Source organism: Plecotus auritus, assembly GCF_963455305.1.
Source record: "Plecotus auritus genome assembly, chromosome: 10".
In the NCBI taxonomy this organism is placed as follows: Eukaryota; Metazoa; Chordata; class Mammalia; order Chiroptera; family Vespertilionidae; genus Plecotus; species Plecotus auritus.
In genome coordinates, this window is record NC_137785.1 from 23,410,547 (window position 1) to 23,436,891 (window position 26,345).

The 26,345-nt window shown below is 42.6% G+C and overlaps 1 protein-coding gene across 4 annotated transcripts in view; it reads right to left on the minus strand.

The window, feature by feature from the left end:
• MBTPS1 (membrane bound transcription factor peptidase, site 1) overlaps nt 1-26,345 on the minus strand; it is a 65,509-nt gene that overhangs the window by 37,564 nt on the left and 1,600 nt on the right. For 3 of the 4 annotated variants that reach the window (XR_013959159.1, XM_080643679.1, XM_080643681.1), the window contains exons 2-8: nt 11,593-12,078; nt 10,134-10,391; nt 7,145-7,348; nt 5,357-5,467; nt 4,769-4,878; nt 3,352-3,468; nt 2,820-2,887 (exon numbers count right to left, since the gene is read on the minus strand). Coding sequence is in view for 3 of the 4 variants with exons in the window: in XM_080643679.1 (XP_080499805.1) it covers nt 2,820-2,887; nt 3,352-3,468; nt 4,769-4,878; nt 5,357-5,467; nt 7,145-7,348; nt 10,134-10,391; nt 11,593-11,788 (1,064 nt within the window). In the remaining variant the exon portion in view is untranslated. The remainder of the gene's footprint in view (nt 1-2,819; nt 2,888-3,351; nt 3,469-4,768; nt 4,879-5,356; nt 5,468-7,144; nt 7,349-10,133; nt 10,392-11,592; nt 12,079-26,345) is intronic. The other variant, XM_080643680.1, reaches the window with a different exon arrangement.

Below are 26,345 nucleotides of genomic sequence, written 5' to 3' on the forward strand. Positions count from 1 at the left end.
ATGAAGTGGTTGTTCAGATGCACCAACAGTGATATTTTAATGTCTGATGCTAAAAATTTATAAATTTCTATGAAATCAAGGAGCAAAGCTTAGAAGTCACTGACAAAACTTCCCACTGTAGTTGACGCCAAAAAAGCCACCCTCTGACTCTCCCTCTACCTGTCAATCCCTATAATACTTAGTGTGCTTTAAACCCTTAAACTAGAAGGGAAAACATCAAGAAATCTTTGTTGGTGATGAAAGGGGAAGCTGTAGCTGCAGACCCCTGCACCGTGAAGTTTAAGTGTCAAGGGTGCAGGACCCTGAGAGAGCTCACAGCAAGGGGATCTGGAGATGCGAGCATTATTTGCAGTGACTGGCAGCTCCATGCCTGCAATAAGTGACCCAACAATTTGCGTACAATACCGTCATCAAACTACCGGATGCCCAAGCAGTAAGCCAGAACCACACAAGCTGTGCTATCCTGATTACATGCCATTCCCATCACTACTAAGCAGGTGGCAGGTCCAGATCTGTGCAGCTCTATGGGCAGACACAATGAGCAACACAGGGCCCTCCACTCCAGGGTTCTTCTCTAATACACCGGAAACTAACAACTCTTTGATTACTAGCTACTGAGTGTGTGTGACTGCCCAGAGAAGTCACAGGATTTCAGAAGAGCAATTTGTGTCTGGCAAAGTAGTCAGAATGGCATGTGGAGGAGCTGGGAGCCCACAGGTGTGAACAGAAGGAAGGCAAACTAGGAAGCTCAGCAGCAGGAACAGATGATGGAGACTGGAAAAAACATGGTCTCTAGGGAGACCCAGGAGGAGACTGGAGCTGAGGAAGGTATACACACAGTAATGGAAAACAAAGCTGAGCCCATAACTTCAGGTGACAATGGCGAACTATGGCAGAGGGCCACAACAGGCCCACCACCGGTTCTTGTAAGTAAAGTTTTACTGGAACACAACCACAACCTTTCATTTACACATTCCAAGGCTGCCTTCACACTACAAGGGCCACACTACATGCCCGCAAAGCCTAAGTATTGATTATCTGATCCTTTACAGAAAAAGTTTGGCGACTGCAGCCTAGAATATTGAGGAACTTGAAAATCAAGAAGAAAAATTCACATTTGATTAGGCAATAATCCACTGCAAAATCTGGAATAAGAAAACTGCCAGAACATGGATTTTAACAGTAGAAACACACAAAAAAGGAAGAAAACAAAGAGCCACTACTTATAGAGGCCCAGTATTTGTGGTGCTTTCCCTGTCTAATTTTATCCTCCAAACCACCAACTGAGTCGGGTGTCATGCCCTCCTGTGACAGGTGAGGAGTCTGAGGCTCCAAGAGTGAAGGTCCCATAGCCCACAAGGGGCAGGTGGGACTAGTCTGGCTCCACACCTGCACTCTTCCCACAACCCACGTCACCCTTGCAGGAAGAGCTGGGGTGGGAAGAGACTGAAAGGCAGGAAGAGAGGCTAGGACCCCACCTCATAACCGGATGACTCTGAACTGGTAAGGGCTGGCCTTGGGAGGAGACATCAGAAATGGGAGAAGTGGCAAACTTGAGAAACATTCGAAAGGAAAAATAAGAAAACTTGATGAGATTACTTAGAAATTGGTGTTTTTCATGGTAAAATTATAGTTATGCCACCTAATGACTCAAATATTACTGACGACACAGAAAAATCCAATACCCTGGACCCTTTATAAGAAGATCACTGACTAAAGAACTATTGGGTCAGAAACATGACTGCCAATATGCATGGTTTGGGGCCTATAAAAACATTAATTTCACATATTCAGCCTAACTCTATGCCCTGAACCCCTTGCATAAGCTCAGCCAGTCCTCAAGGCCACCTGCTCTCCCAGCAGCACTCCCAGGGATGTGGCTGCGAGGCAGTGAGTTTCTGAGGCCCAGGCACACATCCTCGCTGTGTGCACCATAGACACACACGCATTCGGGAAGGAACACACACATTCGTCTCTACTTCTACCGGGTTATGACACACTAAGGGCAGACTCTGTATTTTCTTTTCCCTTTGTGGTGATCTCAAACTCTTTTTCACTGCACCGAACCATACACATCTTAGTAACCAATAAAAGAGGGTGACAAATCCTACTGCAAAAGAATTTCAGCACAAGAAATTATTTATATACATTACCGAGAGAATAAAAATTGGAGCAGCAGATAAAAATAAAACTGGGATCTCTAAACCAAAGTTTTCTGCTTATGATTCAGTGACTAATGTTCTGTATCTCATGCTGCTTCGGTTCACCATGCCAGCACAACACAAAGGGACTTTTCTGTGACACTGTTCTCTCTGCTTTAACCATGTGATCCCTCTTGTCAACCCCAAGAGCACCACCATCTGTGTCTATTATGTTGTTTTCTCCCATGTTAGTTTCGTTTATTCCTTATCTTTCCTAGAGAGGCAGACCTCTCATCTATCTACCTCCTCACCCCTGTACCGCCTACAGAGTGGGTCTCCATAAATACTGCAAAATCCTTTCATTTTCAAACAGACTGACTTTCCTGATTTTGAAGAAAAAAAGTAAAATAAAAACATTAGGCTTCCAAGTTTCTATTTATAGCAAAGTAAAGGAGAAATTAAACAGAAACAAGACTGGCCTTGAGTTGATAACTACTGAAGCAAGTGGTAGGAACCTGAGGGTCATTACGCAGCCTGCTTTTTTGGTATGTTGAAAATTTATATATGCATTTTTAGATAGATATAAACAGGTATAAGGACAAAAACAGACAGACAACAGTTTTTCAGTTATTTCAGGGGGGAACCACCTCTAAATTCATCCCTATTGGGGATACTTACCCATAAAGAGGCCCATCATTGCCGATAGCAGAAACCATGATTACGTTGTTAGCTGTTAATTCCCACACCTACAAAATTAGAGAGCATTTATTTATGAAAGAACACCACTTTTAAACAATCAATGGATAACTATCAAAAAATAACCACAACTTTGAAAATTAGTCCTAAGAAAAGAAGGGTTCCCCCTGAAAATGTACCACTAGACCCTTATAGGCATGAATGTGTTTGGTAACTGGTATGTTAGCAAGAATAAAAGCCAGGACACAGGACTATGCAGCACATGGAGCAGACACTGGCTTTCCAGGCATGTTCAGAAAACATGAGTTATGTGTTTACCTGAGGAGTCAACAACACACCATGTCCTACTATCCAATGCAAGTCACTAAACCTCACGTCATCAGCCATCTGTCCTTACAAGGCAGTCACCTTGTGGGTGGCAAACCAGCAGCACACCAGGCATGAAGCACTCAGAGTTGGGCTTGTGAAGGGAGCCATTACCAAGTGCAATGTTCTATGCAGTGATATGACCAACCTTGTCGACAAAGGGATGGTCCATGAAGTCAGGGCCGCCGATGCTGAGGTTGAGCACGTCAATCTTCTTTAAGATGGCGTAGTTGAAGGCATCCAGGAACCAGGATGTGTAGGACACCTGGTTAATGTTAAGACAGTCTTTCAGGTGTTTCAGTGAAAGTGTCAAAGTGTACAACAGAGTTTTTAATTTTAAGGGTAAAGTATAAACTCTTAGCAGCATGAAGTATTAACTTAAATTGCAGAAATAAATCCCAAGAATAAATAATGCTCCGAAATGTAAACTCCTACATCCAGAAACTCTAAGACTTCAGCGAGAGAGCATGTTCTGAGGGCACTTACCTCTCCAGGTCTAAAGTACAGCTCCTTATCTTCAAGTACACCTCCCGAGGCAAAACCCCAAACTTCTAACTGCCCCTCTTACAAAACGATTGATCCTAAGACACTTGTATTAAGTCAAGTTTATTAAACTAAATAGTTTAATGTATTTATCTAATAATCTTTATTGCTAAATAAGTTGAAGGATAAATGGCATCAACAGAAGTTATTTCATAGAACTATTTATTTGATGTTCAATTCTTCCTAGTTCCCTGACAGAAGTTAAATTACTTTGTGTATCACCATTTAGGTGTTTCTATAAAATACAAAATTAAGCTTACAATAAAAAGAATGAGTGTAATAATTAAGTATCATGTTTTCTAAAGGCTTTTAAAAATAAGACTACATATTTGTATTTGCTTGTATATGCAAAAGAAATTCTAGGAGGTGGGGTATAAGAAATTAAGAAATCCTCACATGAGAGACGGGGAAGTAAGGGGAGCACCTGCTGGATGGGGACAGGGTTGGGAGATTTACCCTACATTGCCTTTTACACAAATATATAAAACTATGTGCTACCTAACAGAAATTAAATGTTAAAAATAAATACTAGGACCCTCTCACTTTCCTAGAAATCATTTCCTAATGCAGAGTAAGGGAAAAGGATCGTAAATCCACATTGCTCAACATGATGCCAAATGCTGGGCTACACAGGTGACCCTCAAGGTCACATCCAGTAGGGGTGAAAACACACAAACGTGACTATTCTCTCATGCAGAAAGTACTAGAAATGTGCTCAAGATGCAGTGCACAGGAGCCGTAGCCAGGCCCAAAGGAGAGGAAGAAACAGGCAGTCAAGGAATCCCTATGCACAGGTGCCCCGAAGCAGGGTCTTCAGGGTTCCAGTGAGGCCATGAAGGGGTGGGGCAGAAGGGCAAAGCTATACCAAAGGGACAGTGGAGAGACAACATGGCACACGTGGAACATCTGCAGCAGCTCAGCTCGCTGATGTGTTCATTTAAACCAGTATGTATTTTCTGGAGTTTTAATTTTTTACATTTTAATATCAATTCCTTAAGTTTCAGGGGTCCCTCAACACCTACCTGGTTGTTGGTAAAGACCCTGAAAATATGAAGTTCAGCATCTGGAGCAAATCCCTGGCATTCCCTCATGCTGGCTATCACACCTGCCACAAAAGTGCCGTGGCCCAGCCCTGTTGCCCATAAGAAAAAAAGTCAAATAAAAAATAAAGGAAAAAAAAGTCATAAAATTGCTGGTAACGTGTGCCAACGTGCAACATTTCAAACCAATTCAAACAGGCTCATTCTCCAAGTCCTAGTGTAGAACCTCTGTCCCTCAGTACTGTCTTCCACTCAGAGGCCGCACCATACCTGTCTCACTTCTGGATCTAGACAGTCCCGCTCTTTCCCCAATAGGGAGCTTCTCCTCCACCAGGCACCCCTCTCTCTCCCTCAAATACCACCTCCCAACATCCTAAGACATTTAGAAAAGTTTCCACTAAAACAGTAACAACTTGAGTTTGTCTGAATAACTATTGCACACAAACTGTTTAATCACTGATACTCAGAAAAAAATACTTAACTGCTAAAATGGGGGATGGGAGTCCTGCATGAAGCCCACGTGACCAGAAAATGCCTCACACATGCTCTCACCACTGTGTGGCCACCTACCATCGTCCAGCGTTCGCTCGTTGGTCCAGTTGGTTCTCTCCTTCACATTTTTGAAGTGGGGATGCTTCTCACTTAGGCCAGTGTCAAAAACAGCAACCCTTACGTTAGCACCTTGCCCCAAAAAGCAAGCAAGCACAATCAGGTTTGAGAAATCATCATTTTGAATTTTTGTCTATAACACACATCCCTCCTTGTGACCCATGGAGAGCATGTCATCAAGGGCCAAAGTTGGCCCAGAATCCACAAGCTAGGGTAGATGCCCCAGGATCCTGGCTGGGGAACACCATCATCTGCTGCTAAACAAGACTTGAGGATAAACAAAAATATCTCGCTGGACACTCAACTGTCACTAGTGCTCAGGAATGAACCACCTCTCCCCACTCCTCCTCCGATGATGGATTTCCCCTTGCGGTAATTCCCTCCAAGTCTGTCCCCTCATCTCTTTAGAGAGGCACTCACAAAGCACACACCTCTAGGAGCGGGGGAACTATCCTGACTCTTGACAAGGACAGTGACTTATTCACTGCTGCTCATTCATGAGAACAAACTCTGCAGAGAGGAGCTGTGAACACGCACGGCTAATCCCATTTCAAGAAAAAAACACGTTTTATAATATTGAGTCTATTTCAGATACTGGCCAAAAGCCATCTTCACCAATGTGAAATAATAGATGCTATCAGATCAAGAAATTCTAGAGAACATATATAAAAAAAAAGATAATTCTATTGTTTAACAGCTAACAGCTGTAATGAAAGCAATGTCTTTCTGGAATGAAAGTTGTGTTTATGTATCAATACTACCTTAAATAATCAATTACAGTGAGATAACCATCAAAATGCATTGCTTACTTTTAAAAAAGGCACACATAAAATTGGAAACAATTTGGTTTGGGGAATAAAAATGTGTTTCTGAAGATTAGAGAATTTCTTTTGTGAAGGAGTTTTCACCCTCAAAAGATAAAACCAAGCGAACACAATCATTTTAATAAAATGTCAGTCCACCAGGTGTTAAAAGTTTAAGTGTCTCAGGCATTCTGAAAGGCAGGAGGCTGAGGAAATCAGAGGAGAGGTAAGGGTCTCCAAGTCTAGGAGATATGGGGAAAGACACCTAGGCAAACTGTGATGTGCTGGGGGCTAGGGAAATGGGCTTACATTTAAAAGTTAGGGTCCAAATCTTCACATTAGTTGAAATAGAAATTTTCTGCCATGATGAATCAGTAAGAAAAAAAAATCTTGTTGGATGTAAAGGATGTGAGTTTCTTTCATAGGATATGGTCATTATTATTGTTTCCTTTTCTGAAATAAATGATCAAGTGCGACAGCCAATTACTTAGCCATTCTGCACATAGGGCACCACACTGGAATGATAAACTCATTTTCATGAAATTGTGCAAATAATGAAAGTTAACTATCTTAAATCTCATCTCTTTCCCTGAGAGATTATAGAACTTTGCTGAACTACCAGTCAGCTCTAACAGTGGCCAGTACTGTGTTTGTTCATGGATCTGTCATGAGAAAAGAAATGCTTTGCAATCTACCCCGTCTAACCTCAGAAATGGTACAGAAAAACAAGACACAAAAAGTGAACAGAATCAAACAATTATAAAACCAACAGCAACAGATACCCAGCACAACAGGAGTCAAAGATGAGGGGCAGTTGACTGTGTCCAACTCAACAAATAATGAGATGCATAGGTGCATGAGGCCACCTGGCTTCTGTGCTAGGCACTCGAGAGGGGGGCCTCCTGGACACCAGACCCTACCCTGCTTCCAGGTTCATGGCACACACCTGTATATCCCATCTGCCAAAGCACGTCTGCCTGCAGTGTCTGGGCAACCTGGCGTGGGATGGCTCTTAGCAACCGTCGACTCGAATGTCTTCCAGTAGCATGCCAGAACCCAGAGCCCAGGGAGAGACTGGCTCTTCGCAGGGGACGGGACGACTGCCACTTCTGGCTCCATCGGGTTTCGTTACAGGGCACTGTGGGGTCAGCTAGAGCCAAGAAAGGAAAAACACTGAAATGACGCGATACTTGTCAGAGAAAACAATCATTCTAAACAGCAATGATTACCTTCTGAAATCCTCTTTGAAGGAAAATGGGATTCTCTCCCTTTGCTAGAAGGATTTTCTCAATGCAGTTATATTTATAGCCTCTTACTGGCGATCATTTGGTTCCCAAAAATTTTTTTACCTAACATTTTCTAACCAATGTAAGGCAGAAAGATTGATAAAATAATCAATTTTTAAGCAATAAAGTTAATTGTGATAGTAACACTGAAGATTTTTCATCAGCAACTTGTTCTCGCTGAACCAGAAAAAGGGGGAAAGTTGAAGAGAATGGCCACTACTCAATCGTGAAGTTTTACAGCACTTGATTTCTGTGACAGGAAAAGGCCATGTTACCTCATTACACCCATCTCTGGCCAAACATCAATAGGACCTTCTTCCATCTGAATATTTCTCGATATTCTCAGTATGCTTACCTACTAGAATGCCACCTTTCAAAAAGCAAAGAACTATAAAGGAGTCAGGTGCATTTCTGAGGGTGATGGAACTAAATTATATCTTGATTTTGTTGCTGGGTACCTGACTGTACACGTTTATCAAAACTTGCCTAATTGTTAACTAAAAAGCAGGGACTTGACTATCTATAAATACTTTTTTTTAATGCTATAATGAAGGAAAAAAATGTACTTCAACTCAGTCTTAAGAAGAGCAAATCTATAATACTCCTGAAGTTCTGTTTCTAAAGCAAATTACTATAATTTTTATCCTGGTCTTACCAGGCTACACCCAAGAAAGTACAGAGGAACTGGAAAAATATATAGTCATGTCAATTCCACTAAGTAATTATTTGCACAGTCCAACTGCAATTATTCTGTACTAAACTTCCTGTGTTGATTCTGTTCTTTAAGTCAACAGCACAGGACAATACTGGAGGTACTCACTGAAGAATAATATTTAGGACAAGGGAGGGGCCTCTTCTGTTTTATATTAAGTACTGAATTCAGTCTGGCTTTACTCTTTGAGAACAATTTAGAAAAACTGAAAAATATTCAAAAGAAAGCAATTCAAATGATGAGGGACTTGAAATCATGTCATATGAGTAAGTGTTGAAGGAACTAGAGATTTTTATTATCCTGTAGAGAGGCAATTCTCAAGAGGAGATACCATGAATATACTCAAAATACATCTTTAAGTTCTATCTGGTAGAAAACAGGTTAGCTCTGTCTTAGGGCTCATGGGATAGAGCCAGGGATGAGATCCAGAGTAAGACAGGTGTCAGCCTAAAATAAAGCAAAGTCTTCTAACAACAGAGCCACAGGAATAAGTAACATTTAATGTCTACTTACAATACCCTAAAACCTGCTGAGGTCTGTTCACATCCACTATTGCATTTCAGCTTCATAAGAACCCTATGAGGTAGACAGTATTATGTCCTTTTTTAGGATAAGAAAAGTTGAAACAAAGAAAAACTGGTCACTGCACAAAGTCACGAACAGCACTAAGAGAGTGGGCCCAGGGGGAAGTAAATTTTCTCCTAAGTCAAGGATAGTTAAGCACAGCATTAGACAGCCACGGTGGAGAGGCTATAAAGAAGCCTAACCATCACATTCTATGATTACTGTGCTAAAATTTTAGGCATTCCCATGTTTCCTAAAATATTCTGAAGTTTTTTAAGATAAAATAAAAAGAAACAACATACAATATTTAGCTAATTGTACCAGGTTTGATTTGTCTTTATCTTCCTGGATTGTTTTGAGGCTATTGCTTTTTAAAGAGAAAAAGCACCACAAAACATCTGGACTAACAGAAAGAGCTCTGAAGAAGTCAGACACCTGAGACTGGGATGTGGCTGGTCAGACTATGCAAATTAGTTAGCCTTCTCTCCTCTGTGTGTGTTTTTAAAACTCAGAGGCTCTCAGGCCCATTATATGACAAAGAAACAAAAGCAAAATTTCATTTATTTTTCTTCCCAATGAAAGAAATAATAATAGAACTAGACATTTATTACTTCAGTTTATAACAGGAAAAACACACACCTTTTCTTTGCTAATACACATGCTTTGAAAAATATTATGTAATAAACAGGCAATTAATTTTTGAGGATAAACTCTATCTTGACAAGCCCAAGTTGTAAAGGTGTAGGAAAGAATAAGCCCTCGAACTGAAAAGGAAATAACTGAATTCTTTCCATCTTCACACCTGCACAACTTAGGACTGAAATAAACTCAGCTAAGACAGGATCATGCATAGTCAGGAGGCTCTGAGAAAACCAAATGAAACCCAAGGAAAAGACATTTTGCGAGATGCCATGAAAGAAATGAAAACATACTGACAGAAGCAAAATGCAAGCAAGGAGGAGACTCATGAAGACACCAACTTTCATTTCAGAGTGTGAAGGGACATCGCGGCCTCAACGTCTGAAGGCTCTGACACAAACCTGGGTGAAAATTACTCCCAACAGAAACAAAAATCATTATCATCCTCTACTGTAAACTTTGATTTTTTTTTTCCCCACCAGAACAACATGAAAGCCTCTTTTTTGTTTTTTAAATTCCTGCCAAGAAAATGTTCACAATTGAGGAAACCAGATGAGATGACATGGGTGTTCACTATACTATTTTTTAGCTATCCTACCAGTTGAGTTTTCAAAATAAATTCGAGGGTGGAGTATGGGGGAGGTGGAGCACAACATGGGTGAATATGTACATTCTCTCTCTAAATCCAAGTGAAACAGAAATTGATACACATTAGCCTGGATCTCAGTACTCACACTCTGTGTACTTGAGGGAACGAAAGACTTTCCGTTGGGGTGTTACCCGTTTGATGTTTGGATGATCTTCAAGTGTTAACAGCCCCGCTCTCTGTTTTTCTTTTATCTGAATCACCTCAAAATCACTAGGGTAGTCACTGGATGGATTATTTCGAGGAATAATTCTCCAATTGTTTATTTCACTGCTCTTCAGGGCACTTGAAATAAATGAATTTCTAGCTTTGGCTGTAAAGTATCCATTGAAAGCCACAATATATTCTGAAATCAATGACCACAAATAAAAATAAGAATTTATGTACACATATAGATTATATCTACTCTAAAATGTCCCTGGTAAAAGAAAACTTACATATTTTAAAACCCACAGTGAAAAGAGCAGTAAACAAAAAGACTGGTTTAAATGTTCTGGACAGCAGTTTCCAGAACTTTATATTAAAATAATCTGTATGAATCCCCTGATTACAGACTATATTACTCAAAATCAGACACCTGTGCTATTTTTAAAAAAGCAAATATTAACAGAAGTTTGAATATACAGCAAGAAGTACATGTAAGTTTTTCAAACAAGCAAAAGGAACCCAGAGAAGTGAAGGTTCAATTTTATTTTACTGAAAACAGTAAAAAAAATTGGAGATTATACAAGACTAGTTGCTAGTTATCACATCTGCTCACTTGCACTTCAGTACATTAAACATTTGGCACCTCCAAACTCCCAACCCTCACCAGTTACAATGGCATCTGTTCCATGGAATCAAGGTTTAGGAAAAGAATTCAGAACATCCATTTCCTTGCTTCATATAAACTAACTACACTGGGGAAGGAAACTTCAGCAGAGTGAATATAATATCCACGTGCTATGCACTCACCCTATCTGAACTTTATTGTGAAAAGAAATGTGTGTGTTTTTTAATGTTTTTTTTGTGTGTTTTTTTTCCGTAAAACCTAATGTTTAAAGTAAGTTTGAAACAAAAAGGATAGACAGAATCCCTAACATTTAAAAAAATATCATGCCGCCCTAACCGGTTTGGCTCAGTGGATAGAGCGTCGGCCTGCGGACTCAAGGGTCCCAAGTTCGATTCCGGTCAAGGGCATGTACCTTGGTTGCGGGCACATACCCGGTGGGGAGTGTGCAGGAGGCAGCTGATTGATGTTTCTCTCTCATCGATGTTTCTAGCTCTCTATCCCTCTCCCTTCCTCTCTGTAAAAAATCAATAAAATATATTTAAAAAAAAAGAATATCATGCCCGGCTGGCGTGGCTCAGTATCAACCTATGAACCAGAAGCTCATAGTTTGATTCCTGGTCAGGGCACATGCCCAGGTTGTGGGCTCAATGCCCAGTGTGGGGTGTACAGGAGGCAGCTGATCAATGATTCTCTCTCATCATTGATGTTTCTATCTCATTCTCCCACTCCTTTCCTCTCTGAAATCAATAAAAAATATTAAAAAGAATATCATTACCAGATTCCACAACTGTTGAAGAGAATTCCACTTTCAGTGTCAGGTGGGAACAGCCAGGACACGGGGCCTTTTCAAAAGATCTCTTTTCCAGTCTGTCACCCAGATGTTTCTTCCCACAGAGCAAAACCACTAGCAGAAGCAGCCAGATGTTGACAAGCTTCATGGTCAATAAGTGAATATGGTCATAAAATCGCATAAATTCAAATCACACTTTTTTCTTCCTTGATTATAAGTTAATTTTTGTTTCAGCTAAAAGCTGAAACATTACTGATCAGCCATTTTACAGTCTTGTCCAATGTAAATAAAAGTTAAATTTCATGGCCTTTTGTGATTTGGCCTGAAAAGAGGCTTTCATTTCTTTCTTCGTTTCTTCTCCATCTTGGACATTAGGCTTCTGTCATTCTAGCCCAGACAACTGAGTCCTACACTCCATTGGCACCACAGAACCAAAGTCCAAGGGGATGAGCAATCACTCTGCGAGCCAATCTACAAAACAAAACAAGCACAGAGACATTAGTAGCACACTGACAGACTAGTTAGGATTTAGTTATAGGTGCAATTTAGATAAGAGGGTCAGAAAGATATCCCAGTTATAAGGCAAGATAAATGTAAGACACACCACAAAACACATTACTTCACTTTCAGTTACTTCTCATCTCTTTCAGTTTCAAAATAAGAAAGGATAAAATAAGTGAGAAAAATAAAGAAAATTAAGGCTAAGAAAAAACAACAGGAATATTAAGCATATTGGCCCCGATCATCCTGGAAACCAGAGAGAAGGGGAATCATGATACTTTGCTTATCATGTTTTATTTTGCTTCTTTTTAAGATTCTGTATTTTCCTATCATTTGCAACTCTTCAACAGGCATTTTCCCAATCAACAATTTAATTCGCCATAAATTTCAGTAATTTTTCAGGCAAAAGCTTGGTATACACCCTTTCTTTCTAGTGCAAAATTAATACTTAAGAACAAACTAATTTTCATTCAAGTCATGTACTTAATACCTTCTTTAAGAGACACTGTGCTTTGAAAGTACTCAAGTTACACTTCAGATTTTGAAATATTTTCTGCTAATTCTATTAAAGGAGGATCGAAGGGTTTTTACTATCATTTAATTTATTTTACCTAATGCCGCAACTTAAAGAAATTTAACCTGCTAAATATGTTATAACCAGATTACCTCTTCATTAGAAATGAGTGGACAGTGTGAAGTAAGCTGTTGCCAAAGAAAATGTTATGTGAGTGTTAAATTACAAATACCTTTAAAAATATCTGAATGGTTAAAAAGAAAAGATCATTCTTCACAATGAAAAACAGAGCAGCAGTAAAAAACAATGCTGGCTGTAGCATGCCCAGAAAAATCAGTTGCATCGATCACACCAGAAACATAAATAACCCAGCAAGGGGAAGATAAATGAATGAGACAAGATAGGCTCTCTGTTGTCATTTGAAGACTTAGGACAAGGAGTTAGCCCCTTTCAAGAGAGGTCTGTCAAGCTGTTAAACCCATCTTCTATCAGACACTGGTGCTATTGAGTAACATGGAGTTTGTAGTTTCTGGGACTATCCATATGTGCTTCTATAAAGAGGAAAACAATGAGCAAGGGGCAAGAGGCTAAAGAATTTTGATAAGGTCAATAATTAGCACTTTCACTGCTGTAATAACAAAAGATCCTGAAAAGGTCTATCTCTGAAACTAAAGACTAAGTGTGGTGACAAGGAGCTCATCAGATGGAAATGAAACTTTAAAATTTATTTCCATATCAACAGTTAGAACAAGTATGCCAACCACAAGAACAAAGAAATTAAAAACAGACAAGAATAGAAAGACCAAAGAAAATAAGTAGGGGACACCAAAGCCACTCTAACATGTTTCACAGTAGTATGCTTGGGAGTGAGCCCCAACTGTTTTTGTTTATACTAGTACTAGAGACCCGGTGCACGAAATTCGTGCATGGGGGTGTGTGTCCTTCAGCCCAGCCTGCACCCTCTCCAATCTGGGACCCCTCGAGGGATGTCCGACTTCCCTCTCACAATCCAAGACTGCTGGCTCCTAACTGCTCGCCTGCCTGCCTTCCTGATTACCCCTAACTGCTTCTGCCTGCCAGTCTGATCACCCCCTAACCACTCCCCTGCCAGCTTGATTGATGCCTAACTGCTCCTCTGCCAGCCTGTTTGCCCCTGACTGCCTTCCCCTGCAGGCCTGGTCACCCCTAACTGCCCTCCCCTGCAGGCCTGGTACCCAACTGCCCTTCCCTGCAGACCCAGTCACCCCCAACTTCCCTCCTCTGCTGGCCAGGTTACCCCTAACTGCCCTCCCCTGCTGGCCTGATCGCCCCCAACTGCCCTCCCTTGCAGGCCTGGTTCCTCCCAAATGCCCTCCCCTGCTGGCCATCTTGTGCTGGCCATCTTGTGTCCACATGGGGGCAGGATCTTTGACCACATTGGGGCAGCCACCTTGTGTGTTGGAGTGATGGTCAATCTGCATATTACTCTTTTATTAGATAGGATAGAGGTCTGGTGCACGGGTGGGGGCCAGCTGGTTTGCCCTGAAGGGTGTCCCAGATCAGGGTGGGGGTTCCCTTGAGGCATGGAGGGGCCTGGGCGAGGGGCCTGTGGTGGTTTGCGGGACGGCCACGCGCCCTGGCTTCCCAAGCGGAGGCCCTGGTTTCTGGGGTTTATTTATCTTCTACAATTGAAACTTTGTAGCCTGGAGCGGAGCCAAGCCTTCTGTTTGCTCGGTGGAGGCAGCCATTTCTGTTGGGACTTACGTATCTTCTATAATTGAAACTTTGTAGCCTTAAGCGGAGGCCTGGGCCGGCCAGGGTGTGCAGAAAGCTTGGCTTCCTCCATCACCGGGGGGCAACCCTAGCCTCCTGCTCTTTCCAGCTCCGTGGCTGCCGCCATTTCTGTTTGGGTTTATGTATCTTCTATCATTGAAACTTTGTAGCCTTGAGTGGAGGCCTAGGCCAGCAAGGGCAGGCGGAAAGCTTGGCTTCCTCCATTGCCAGTAAAACCCAAGCCTCCCTCCTGCTCTCTGTGGCTATAGCCATCTTGATTGGGTTTATTTGCATATTCACTCCTGATTGGCTTGTGGGCATGGCTTGTGGGTGTGGCGGAGTGATGGTTAATTTGCATATTGCTCTTTTATTATATAGGATTAGACTAGTGGCCAGTGCACGGATTCGTGCACAATGAAAGGAAATTAATTAGAAAAAATATTTTAATATCACTATTCACCCTTTCTCTATAATAGAAGTGTCAGAGATGAAAGAAAATTAGTAAAATATATGAAAATAGTATATAAATTGATTAGTAAACAATAACAACATGATATAACAAAGACATGATATAAAAACAAAAACATGATATAAAAACATTGGTAAAAACAATGACTGATAAATTGATTAAACTTATTCTAATATCTCCCTGTATACCACATTAAGAGTAAAAACACTTTCAGAGTGCTTGACTAATTTCCCTTGTGATGAAGTACTTACAACTTTAATGTCACATGCTCTTTGAACTCAAGAGAAAGCAACATATAACTGACCATGTCCGAAAACAGGTTCAGGTAAGAATATTCCTACTCTGTCTAGAGTTTGTCCTTGTGATTTATTAATAGTAATCGCAAATGCTGCCATCAGGGGAAACTGTCTTTGAATTAATTTAAATGGGAGGCCAGTGTCACACGGGGACACCGGCTTCTTTTGGCTTCAGAGATACGTTGTGCCTAGTTGGTCTTTAAACATATTCTGTCCATGCCGCTGCTTTCTTTCAGCTTCAGAATGTCAACAAAAACAACCAAATTCACAATCAACAATGACAAATCAAAATACACACGTGCGATTGGCGCCAGCGAGAGCTTTATATGTATTGCGCATGCAAGAGTCAACGTTTATTTTTAAATTGCTAGTGTGCGTCATATGTACTGGCTGGCTGGTCGGACAGACAGATGATCAGTGACTTAGCCTTTTATATATATAGAATAGATATTTGTAGTGATGGAGTATCACAGAATATAACTGCATTGAGCATATGTTGTACCTAATTATAGTATTACTGGTCAAAGAAACTGAAGCTAATAATCATTGGTGATGAGTGTTCATGTCATATTAAATTATCTTATAGTTAAAGATTTAAATGGGTCTCTCACTTAAATAAACAAATCTATTAAAACTCTTCTGCCTCAAGGTAAAGAATGTATGACATATTTGGGCTATATATAACACAAGTATTAATTAGTGATACTAGAAGCAAGTCTTAGACCTAACTGTGTCAGATCCACTGTAATTAAATCTGTTCCCCCCAAATTCAATGCAGCCTTATGCAGAAGAGATGGCTGATGTTCTCTTACAGCTGAGGCAGGAGTCTGACTTTAAAAAATGTCTAAGGTAATCAGTTCTCCCCCAAAAAGAAAAAACTTTTTAGGCTTTTGAAAAACAGGACATTGTAATAGCATAAGGCAGTCTACCTTAATTTATTCATTCAATCATACAAGTTTATAGAGTGTTAAGCAAGTTTAAGACACCGCCAGGTACTGCAGAATAAACAAGTATTGTTAGTAAGTGAAGGACACAGTCCTCCAGGTATGATCCACCAAATAGGCCAACCATAACCGCAAACAGCTAAACATGGCATAGGAAAGTAAAGTGTCAAATTGACGCACACGGAGAGTGCCGGGGACACTGGACTGAGGTTCTTCCTGGTGTACAGGAGGCTTCTGTTGATGAAGTGGATGGCAGCTGGCTCTGATGGGAATCTGAACTGGTAGGGCTGGAAGTAGGGAAATAAGGAGGGGCAAGGGGCATCCTGAACAGAGCTCCATCACAGGAGAGGAAAATGCAGGCCATGCACAGAATCAACATGTCATCTGTATGAGGGGAAGGCAATGAGATGCCAGTCTGAAGAAGCTGAAAGATGAGGGGCAAGGACCTCAAGCAGGTATGAAGTCTGAGCCAGAACATCCAGCAAACAACTGGAAATATAGGCCCTCTGCATCCAATGGGGGTGAACTAGCAGAGATAAAACAGGTGGGACTGCTGAGCAATTTTGTTCACTCATCCAACTCATTTACTGAGCAACTCTGAGGAGCCCGGCACTGTTCCAGACAGTAGGAATAGAGCAGCAAACACAATAAACAGAAACATCTGACCTCATGGAGCTGACCTTCCATTGTAGGGAGACGGGCAATATACAAGATAATTAAAACATACAGTACTAAGCTAGTGATAAATACTGTACTATATTTTGAAGGAGAAAAAAAAGAAAGAAGGGGATATGACATTATGGCATGTCAAGGGAGGGGCTGAACTTTTAGACAGAGTGCTCCAGAAACCTCTGAGCCTCTGATGGAAGCGGGAAGCTCATCAAGCCCCGGGAGAAAGAGAACTGCAGGCACCGGGAAAGCAAGTGCAAAGCCATGGGGCAAGGAACATGCCCAACTTGTGTAAAGAAAGGCAAAGAGGCCAGTGTGGTTGGAGCAGCATAAAGGAAGGGCAATCAGAAGGGGAAACGAGATGACAGGGAGGCAGACTAAGGAGGGCCTCGTGGGTCAGAGAAAGGCCTCAGTTTTCACCATGAATGGGAAGGGAACACATGATCAGAGCAGGGAAGTGACACAGGCAGGAGCAGGGAACCAACTGGAAGATGCCTGTAAAGATGGTTGCTTGGGCCAGGGTGGGGCAGGAGAGGTGATGAAGGTGGTCGGTCACATTACAGATGTGACAGCAAAGTTGACAGAATCTGCTGACAACCAGATGTGGCAGGTGTGCAAGTGAGGAGCCAAGGACAAGACCAAGGCCTCTTGCCCCTAACTGAACCTGAGATGGAGAAGGCTACAGGAAAGCTGGTTTGGGAAATACTAGTAGGAGGTGAGTTCTGAACATACGAAATTTCAGGAGCATTAGAGTTGTGAGGCCATGGCTTAGGGCATTAGGGAACAGGGAGGTAAAAAAAAACAAAAAAAAAAACTTTCTATATGAAGAGTGGTCAAATGAAAGAGACCACTGGTTTAGTCATTGCCCAAAAGGGCCACACTAGTGAAGGCCAGCCTACTCTAGTCTCCAAACCCAGCGGGGCTGGAAGGAAGATAGCCTCAAGTAGAAAAACCCTGTGGGATAAATGATATGGTTGGGAATGACAGGGACAAGGATACACCTGTTTTGTTTTTTTTGGATCTAGCTGATCTGCTTATATACGTTAAAGGTGAACTAAAATCTGGGTTTTAAGGAGACACTCTCTTCAAAGAGCTATAGATCATAAGTTATGACAGATACCAAGGTTTCTGTGGTCTCCTAATCCCAGAATAAGAGGGTTTCAAAATTTAAATTTGCTTTGAGGAAAACAAAAAACACCACCAGGGAGCTAGAGGCATGGGCACTAGGGTTGCAACACAGGCCACTTACAACCAACATCTGTGCCTTTGGCCTGTTTGTTTTAAAGATGGCCAGTCTCCACTGCCTCCTCTACTGGGCCTTTAAAGGCACAGACTGCACTTTCCCATATCTGAAGCATCTATTCACATGAGTCTATGGTGGATCCGTCCTGGCTCTCATATATAATGCAAACCCGTTGAGCACTCTCCCCAAGGCAGGCTCCCCACCTACTGGCAAGCAAATAAGGAGCAACAAGTACGTATAAGGTAAGCACAGAGTATATAAACAGAGACACATACAATATGGGGGGAAAACACTTTTAAAAAGACTTCTAACTTTTCCTTTTCTTCCCTTTCTGAATAATTCAGCTGAGGACAAGAAGGTTGGCACTGGTGGAAGTGCAACAGTGGCCGGTGTGGGAAAAATGGAGTCTAAGAGGATCAGAAAGGTGCGTGTGGGGGAGAGGCACCTGGTAAGGGTTGTCAGAGCCTGAATGGGGTGATGGCAACAACAAAAGGAAATTGATTTGATCAAATAAATAATTTACAGGTAGTGGAAGGCAACTTTCTCATTGTCAAAGAATAAAGTCACAAACATGAAAAGGAGTGAAACTTGAATGAACCATGCAGGATCAGACTAAAACTGGAAGTACTGGTATGAACTTAAGGTTTTTCAGGCGTCCTCAAACTACGGCCCACGGGCCACATGCGGCCCGCCGAGGACATTTATCCGGCCCACCGGGTGCCGCTGCCTGTCCTGCTTAGCAGCCGACTCGTCCCGGGCCCGCAGTGCGCATAGGAATTTGTTCATAGTTTTTTTTTTTAAACTATAGTCCGGCCCTCCAACGGTCTGAGGGACAGTGAACTGGCCCCCTGTTTAAAAAGTTTGAGGACCCCTGATAGACAGATGTAGAAACAAATATATGCAAATGTGTGTTTGCATGTGTATACACACATACATTTCCTAGCTTTGTCTCCTGAAAGGACACTGGAGCAGTGACATCCCAATAGGAGGGAGCCCACCTAGTGCCCAGCACTGGTCTTCTAAACACCATTCTCACTAAAAGAAACCAGGCTCTCTGGAGGAGGAGCTAGTTAAGAACAGATGAGTCTGAAACATCTTATTCTAGCAGAAAGGAAGGAAGTGCTCAAAGAATTATGGGGATGTGTCAATGGGATACAGAAACCAGCTTGGGATAATCTGAGCATCAAAATAAATAATGAATGTAACAGATCCTAACCATTGAGTAAAAGAGGAAAACACGAGTCCACAATGACATATATTAAAAAAATAAATTGAAAATTTAAATAATGAGATATTCACATAAACTCGGAATGCCTCCCAACAAAATTCTCATTTACAAAGGGAAAAAGGCTAAGTTTATGTGGAGAAACTTCATTAAGTTAACCAGCAATGGGACACAAGGAACCGGGGCCACTGAGCAGATGCGCTCAAGAGCCCTTTGGCCAAATATGCACAAACTCAATGGGATCATAAGGAAGTATCAGAACCCACACCAAGGGACAGCAGAATATTCATAAGTACCAAGGTAATGAAAGCCAAGGAATGGCTTAGATATGGCTCCAGATTGAAGGAAACTCAAGAAACATGACCCCTAACTACAACTCAAGATTCAGAAATGGGCCCCTTTGCTGTATGGACATTATTGGAACAAATAGCAAAACCTGAATAGGGCCTGCCTATGATTAGATGGCAGTGCTGTATCAAGACTAATTTCCTGTCCTGTTGGCGTGGCTCAGTTGTTGAGCGTCAACCCATGAACCAGGAGGTCACAGTTAGATTACTGGTCAGGGCACATACCGGGTTGTGGACTCGATCCCCAGTAGGGGGTGTGCAGGAGGCAGTGGATGGATGATTGTCTCTTATCATTGATGTTTCTATCTCTTTCCCTCTCTCTTAAATCAATAAAAACATTTTAAAAAGACTAATTTCCTGATTTTGAAGGCTGTGCTATGATTATTTAATAAGGTCCAAGCAATCGCAGGAAATGCCCACTAAAGAATGTGGAGATAATGGGCACCAGGCCTGCAACTTACTTTCAAACGGTTCAAAGAGAAAAGGTTTTATACTGTTCTTGGAACCTTTACATTGTTTCCAAAATATGCAAATAAATAAGTTCTATATTTAGTCTCAGGTGCTAGAAATGCACTGAGAAGGGTGGGAGTACCGAATTTTAAAATGTGGGGAGTGCACTTACAAGCTTCTTATATTAGACTCACTGTGTGCATAACCAGACCATATACCATGTCAAAGAGATTGACACACACATCAACCGTTACACAGAATGATATCCTAACAGATGGGATTGAGCTAGTCAAAGTGAAATTAAAAGTATTTCTCAATCTAAGGAATTGAGAGAACTCCTGAAAAGATCCATCATAAAGTAAATTTCTGTTAAAGTTAACCTCAATGTTTCTATAATCCTATATAATAAAAGCCTACTATGCTAAGTATCCAACTGTTCGTTTGACCATTGGACCAGTCACTATGACACGCACTGACCACCAGGAAGCAGATGCTCCGACTGGTAGGTTAGCTTGCTGCTGGGGTCTGGAGGATCAGGACTGGGCAAGAAGGGCCCTGGAGCCCTTCCGTGGTCCCTCCCCCGCCCCGATGGTGCACTGGTGGGGTCCCTCGGCCTGGCCTGAGGAGAAACGGGCTGAAACTGGCTCTCCAACATCCCCTGAGGGGTCCCAGATTGTGAGAACTCACAGGCCAGGCCAAGGGACCCCACCAGTGCACAAATCCGTGCACCAGGCCTCTAGTCCTATATAATAAAGAGCTAAAATGCAAATAGTCATCACGCTCTCACACCATAACGGCTCCGACACTCAACACTGGGGAGAGAGGAATGGGGACCAGTCAGGCACAAATGAGCTCAGGAGAGAGGAATGGGGACCAGCTAGGCTGCAGCTCGGGATAGGGACAAGCCACCTGCTCCGCAGTCCCGGGTGCCAGCGCCAGTGGCTGCAGCCCGAGAGAGGAACAAGCTGCCCGCCCTGCAGTCCTGGGTGCCAGTGCCTGCAGGCCAGGAGAGGGACAAGCTGCCCACCCCGTGATCCTGGGCGCCAGCGCCAGTGGCTGCAGCCCGGGAGAGGGACAAGCCGCCTGCCCTGCGGTCCCGGGCGCCAGTGCCTGCGGCCCGGGTGAAGCCACCCATTCACCCACGGTCCCCTGTGGCTGCGGCTGGCCTGGGCAAAGCTGGTTGGGGTCCTGGATGCCTGTGGCCAGCCAGAGGCAGGGAAGCCCAGGTCCCGGGTGCCTGCGACAGGCTGGAAGAGAGAATTCTGGGTTCCAGGTGCAGGGCGAGGCAGAGGCAGTTAAGGGCGATCAGGCCAGCAGAGGAGCAGTTAGGAGTGATCAGGCCAGTAGAGGAGCAGTTAGGGGCGATCAGGCAGGCAGAGGGGTTAGGGGCAATCAGGCAGGCAGGCAGGTGAGCAGTTAGGAGCCAGTGGTCCCAGATTGCGAGAGGCAGTCACACATCCCCCCAGGGGCCCTGGATTGGAGAGGGTGCAGGCCGGGCTGAGGGACGCCCCCCCCCACCCCCATGCAAGAATTTCATGCACCGGGCCTCGAGTTTACATTATAAAACTCTAATAACATCTTAACAGACGTAAATTGAGACAATCAGTATAAAATATAATCATGTTGAAGAACTCAACCCAATAAAATGTGTACTCTCATATGCTGCTAGTGAATGTAAAAAAGTTCTTACTACCTTTTAGAATATTTTGCCAGTGTGTATTTAAAAGCCTTAAAGACGAATGTAAAAAATGTTGGTCTAATAAATCCAGTAATAACAATAAAAAGGAATACTTACTGAGCTTTTCTAAGTAATTTGCATGTATTAACTCATTTAATTCTCACAACAACCTGTTACTACCCTCATTCTCAGATGAGAAAACTGAGGCCCAAGGTAGCTGAAAACCTTGCCTGGAGTCACATGGCCAGTGAATGGGAAAGCAGGGCTGGGAACTGGGGAAATCTGGCTTCAGAGGCCACACTCTTAAGAGGTAGGCTACACCGATTTTCTGAAATCTCCTTTAGAAACTCATTGCATATATGTGTGAATCTGAAAGCATACAATGATTTATGTCCAAGGATTATAACTGGGAGAAATTAGAGACCATCTAAAAGTATAATAGGGGACTAGCTAAATAATTATGGTTCATCCATATTATAGAACTAGAGGACCGGTGCACGAAAATCATGCACGGGGGGGCGGGAGGGTCCCCTCAGCCCGGCCTGCGCCCTCTAGCAGTCAGGGAGCCCTCGGGGGGTGTCCGCCTGCCAACTCCCTGGGAATCAGGCCTAAGTTGGCAGTCAGACATTCCTCTTGCAGTCCGGGGCTCTCGCAGTCCCGGACCCCTCGCTCCTTATCGCCCGCCTGCAGCGGAGGCCAGAGAGGCTCTCGCCACCACAGCTGCGCTGGCCAGCCATGAGCCTGGCTTCTGGCTGAGCGGTGCTCCCCCTGTGGGAGCGCACTGACCACCAGGGGGTAGCTACTGCATTGAGCATCATAGCGACCAGTCATTCTGCCATTCGGTCAATTTGCATATTAGGGTTTTATTATATAGGACTAGAGGCCCGGTGCACGAAATTTGTGCATGGGGGTGTGTGTCCCTCAGCCCAGCCTGCACCCTCTCCAATCTGGGAACCCTTGAGGGAAGTCTGACATCCCTCTCACAATCCAGGACTGCTGGCTCCCAACTGCTCGCCTGCCTGCCTTCCTGATTGCCCCTAACCACTTCTGCCTGCCAGCCTGATCACCCCCTAACCATTCCCCTGCCAGCCTGATTGATGCCTAACTGCTCCCCTGCCAGCCTGATTGCCCCTAACTGCCCTCCCCTGCAAGCCTGGTCACCCCTAACTGCTCTCCCCTGCAGGCCTGGGTCCCCCCCAAATGCCCTTCCCTGCAGGCCCGGTCGCCCACAACTTCCCTCCTCTGCCGGCCTGGTTACCCCTAACTGCCCTCCCCTGTAGGCTTGATCATCCCCAACTGCCCTCCCTTGCAGGCCTGGTCCCTCCCAACTGCCCTCCCCTGCTGGCCTGATTGCCCACAACTGCCTTCCCTTGCAGACCTGGTCCCTCCCAACTACCCTCCCCTGCTGGCCATCTTGTGACGGCCATATTGTGTCCACATGGGGGCAGTCATCTTTGACCACATGGGGGCAGCCATCTTGTGCGTTGGAGTGACAGTCAATTTGCATATTACTCTTTTATTAGATAGGATTAGATAGGATAGAGGACTGGTGCATGGGTGGGGGCTGGCTCGTTTGCCCTGAAGGGTGTCCTGGATCAGGGTGGGGGTTCCCTTGGGACATGGGGCAGCCTGGGTGAGGGGCCTATGGTGGTTTACAGGCTGGCCATGCCCCCCGGCAACCCAAGAGGAGGCCCTGGTATCTGGGATTTATTTATCTTCTATAATTGAAACTTTGTAGCCTTGAGTAGAGTTCAGGGCCGGCCAGGGCAGGCGGAAAGCTTGGCTTCCTCCATTGCCGGGCAAACCCAAGCCTCCTGCTTTCTCTGTGGCTGCAGCCATCTTGGTTGGGTTAATTTGCATACTCGCTCCTGATTGGCTGGTGGCTTGTGGGTATAGCAGAGGTATGGTCAATTTGCATATTACTCTTTTATTAGATAGGATAGGATGTTATGCAGCAATTCCCAATTATGTTCCTTAATTATATTCCTTGGGAAAGCTGAATAATGATCCCCCAAAGATGTCCATATCTTAATCCCCAGGACCTGTAAATGTTACTTTATATGACCAAAGGGAGTTTGCTGGTATAATGAAATGAAGGATCGTGCGATGGGGAGATGAACCTGGATTATCTAGGTGGGTCCAATGTAATTACAAGAGTCTTCGTAAGAGGGAGGCAGGAGCTCTGAGCTGGCAGTAGATGTGATGATGAATGAGGCTGAAGTAATCAGAGGAAGAGGTTGGGAGCCAAGGAATGCAGGTGCCTACAGAAACTGAAAAAGGAATTAAGCCCTGCTGACATCTTGACTTTAGCCCAGTGAGACTGACTTCGAACTACTAACCTCCAGAACTGTAAGATACTAAATTTGGGTTGTTTTAAGACAATAAGTCGGTAGAAATTTGTTATAGCAGCAAAAGGAAACTAATATATTTTCCAAAGAATATAGGGAAATCCTCATGACACATTAAATAAAACTGTTAATGTACAATGTGATCCACACTTTGATTTTTATATATGTATCTATGTGCACAGGAAAAAAGAACATGAAAAGAGGTCTACCAAAGTGGTAACACAGGTTCTACATTTCAATGGTATGATACAGGTAGTTATTTTCTTCTTAAATTCTATTCATTCATATTTTTACAAAAAGTGTATGTTACACATTTATAATTAGATAAAATATATTACTTAAATACCTTATAAACCTCATAAAATAGAGGTTTATAAAGTAAATATTATCTAGAAAAATATTTTCTGGTAAAGACAGTGGCACAAAGATTCAAAATATTTAAATTTTAATTTTACATGTAATATAATAAAGCTTAAAAGGGATCTATTTCCTAGGAATTGTTTACTAAAATCTGTGTCTCCCTCCTAAAGTAAGGCTAAGCTTTTAGCTAGTTCATTCTGAACGGGCTTACCATCTGTAGTATCACTTACTCCTAGGGCCTAATTAGGGCTGTTACTGGATCCACTAAGTGTTTACTGGATTTAATATCTATCAGTTCTATATATAGAAGATCTGGTTACCTTTCCATACAAAGGTAAACTCTAAAAGATGGTATTTACATAATTATGGGTTTCCATAATTAAGTATCATTATGCCTCTAATACAGGTATAATCAAAATATATTGGACATCAAATACTGAATGCAAACAAACCAGTTCAAATAATACATGCCAAGAATGAGACTTAATGATATATTTTTAAAGGGAGACAAAGTAGAGGAAATGCATTTCTTGGACAAGCAATTGATCTTGCTGACAGCTAACATTCCATGAAACTCTGAGATTCTTCTACTCTGCATTAAAAAAGAATATAGCTACGATTATAATTCTGGGTATAGCTAAAGTACATCTGAAATTATTTATTTACAAATAATTAAAAAACACAATTCAGATGAGAGGAAATTACTTGTATCACCCAATAGTCATCTAAGTATGTAGATATACCTTGCTTTTAATAAATCTTTATTGAATTAACTCCAGAGAAAACAGAATTATGATTAGGCCATGAAAGGGTACCATTCAGTTCAATTAAAATTTAGCTGTAAAAATACCACTTTTGTAACTAATTGCATAGTTGGCTGTATTAGCATTGTTTAATAGGCTAGCATTTAAGTGATGCCAGACCATACTGTCTTGAAAAAGGTGTGTTCTTACGCCTGATTGAACTGGTTCCTCCTAGCACATTCTATCCACTAGTAAGGGTGGAGGGGGGAAGAACACATATAATTCAGCCCAGAGTCAATAGTGCCCAAGTTAAAAAAATCCGGTCTACACCTCTACACCGTCTTTATTGCCTATTCTTTCACACATGTTGCTCCCGTGTACTATTCTCTTTATCCTCATTCCTCTAGTACTGGCTAGCCACCCCCAAACTCAGTACTTTCCTCATTTTACTTTAAACTCACTTCTTAAGCAAAAAGGCAGTCAAGATTAATAAATCTAGTTAACAGATTTCTGCAGCACATCAAAACTGATGAGGAAAACCGAGAAGGAAAAATCAACTTAAGTGTCTCTTAATCACCTCCTCAGGCAAAACACTGTAAGAGACCAAGGTCCCCTACCCAAACACCAAATAAAGGTCTAGCTTCATATTCTTAATATTTCAAGTCACCAAGAGTTGGAGTTGTCAAGCCTTTCCAATAAAATATAACCAATGTCTCAACTCTCTCCTAGTGCAAAGAGGTAGTTCCAAATTCCCCCGCTCCCAAACCCTGCTTAAAGCACTAATGGGAGTCATGTGCAGTTCACCTAAGTCTTCAGCCCTCATAGTTCTTGTTACTTTAATTATTTGTGCCACAAAAATAAAGAGGCAGCAGGCAAGAACTACCTACAACCAGAATGATAGAAACCGGAATAAAAAAAAAACAAAAACATGTGAATTTGAAGGGAATGCTAAAAACCTCTTGACTAGAAGAGAACCCATGGGTGCTTCAAAGCTCTTCAAGAACTTAATTAGAATTTTTTTTTTCATAGATACAAGCAACTCTTGACTTGATAATAGTTGCTTGGGGAATGCAATGGAGACAACTAGTAGGCAAGAGTCACGCCCCCCCACACACACACCCCTTCCAATGAAGGCCTCTGGCCATATGCATCATACATGGGAACATGAAATAAAATTTTATTTGCAAAAGGTGTTCTGT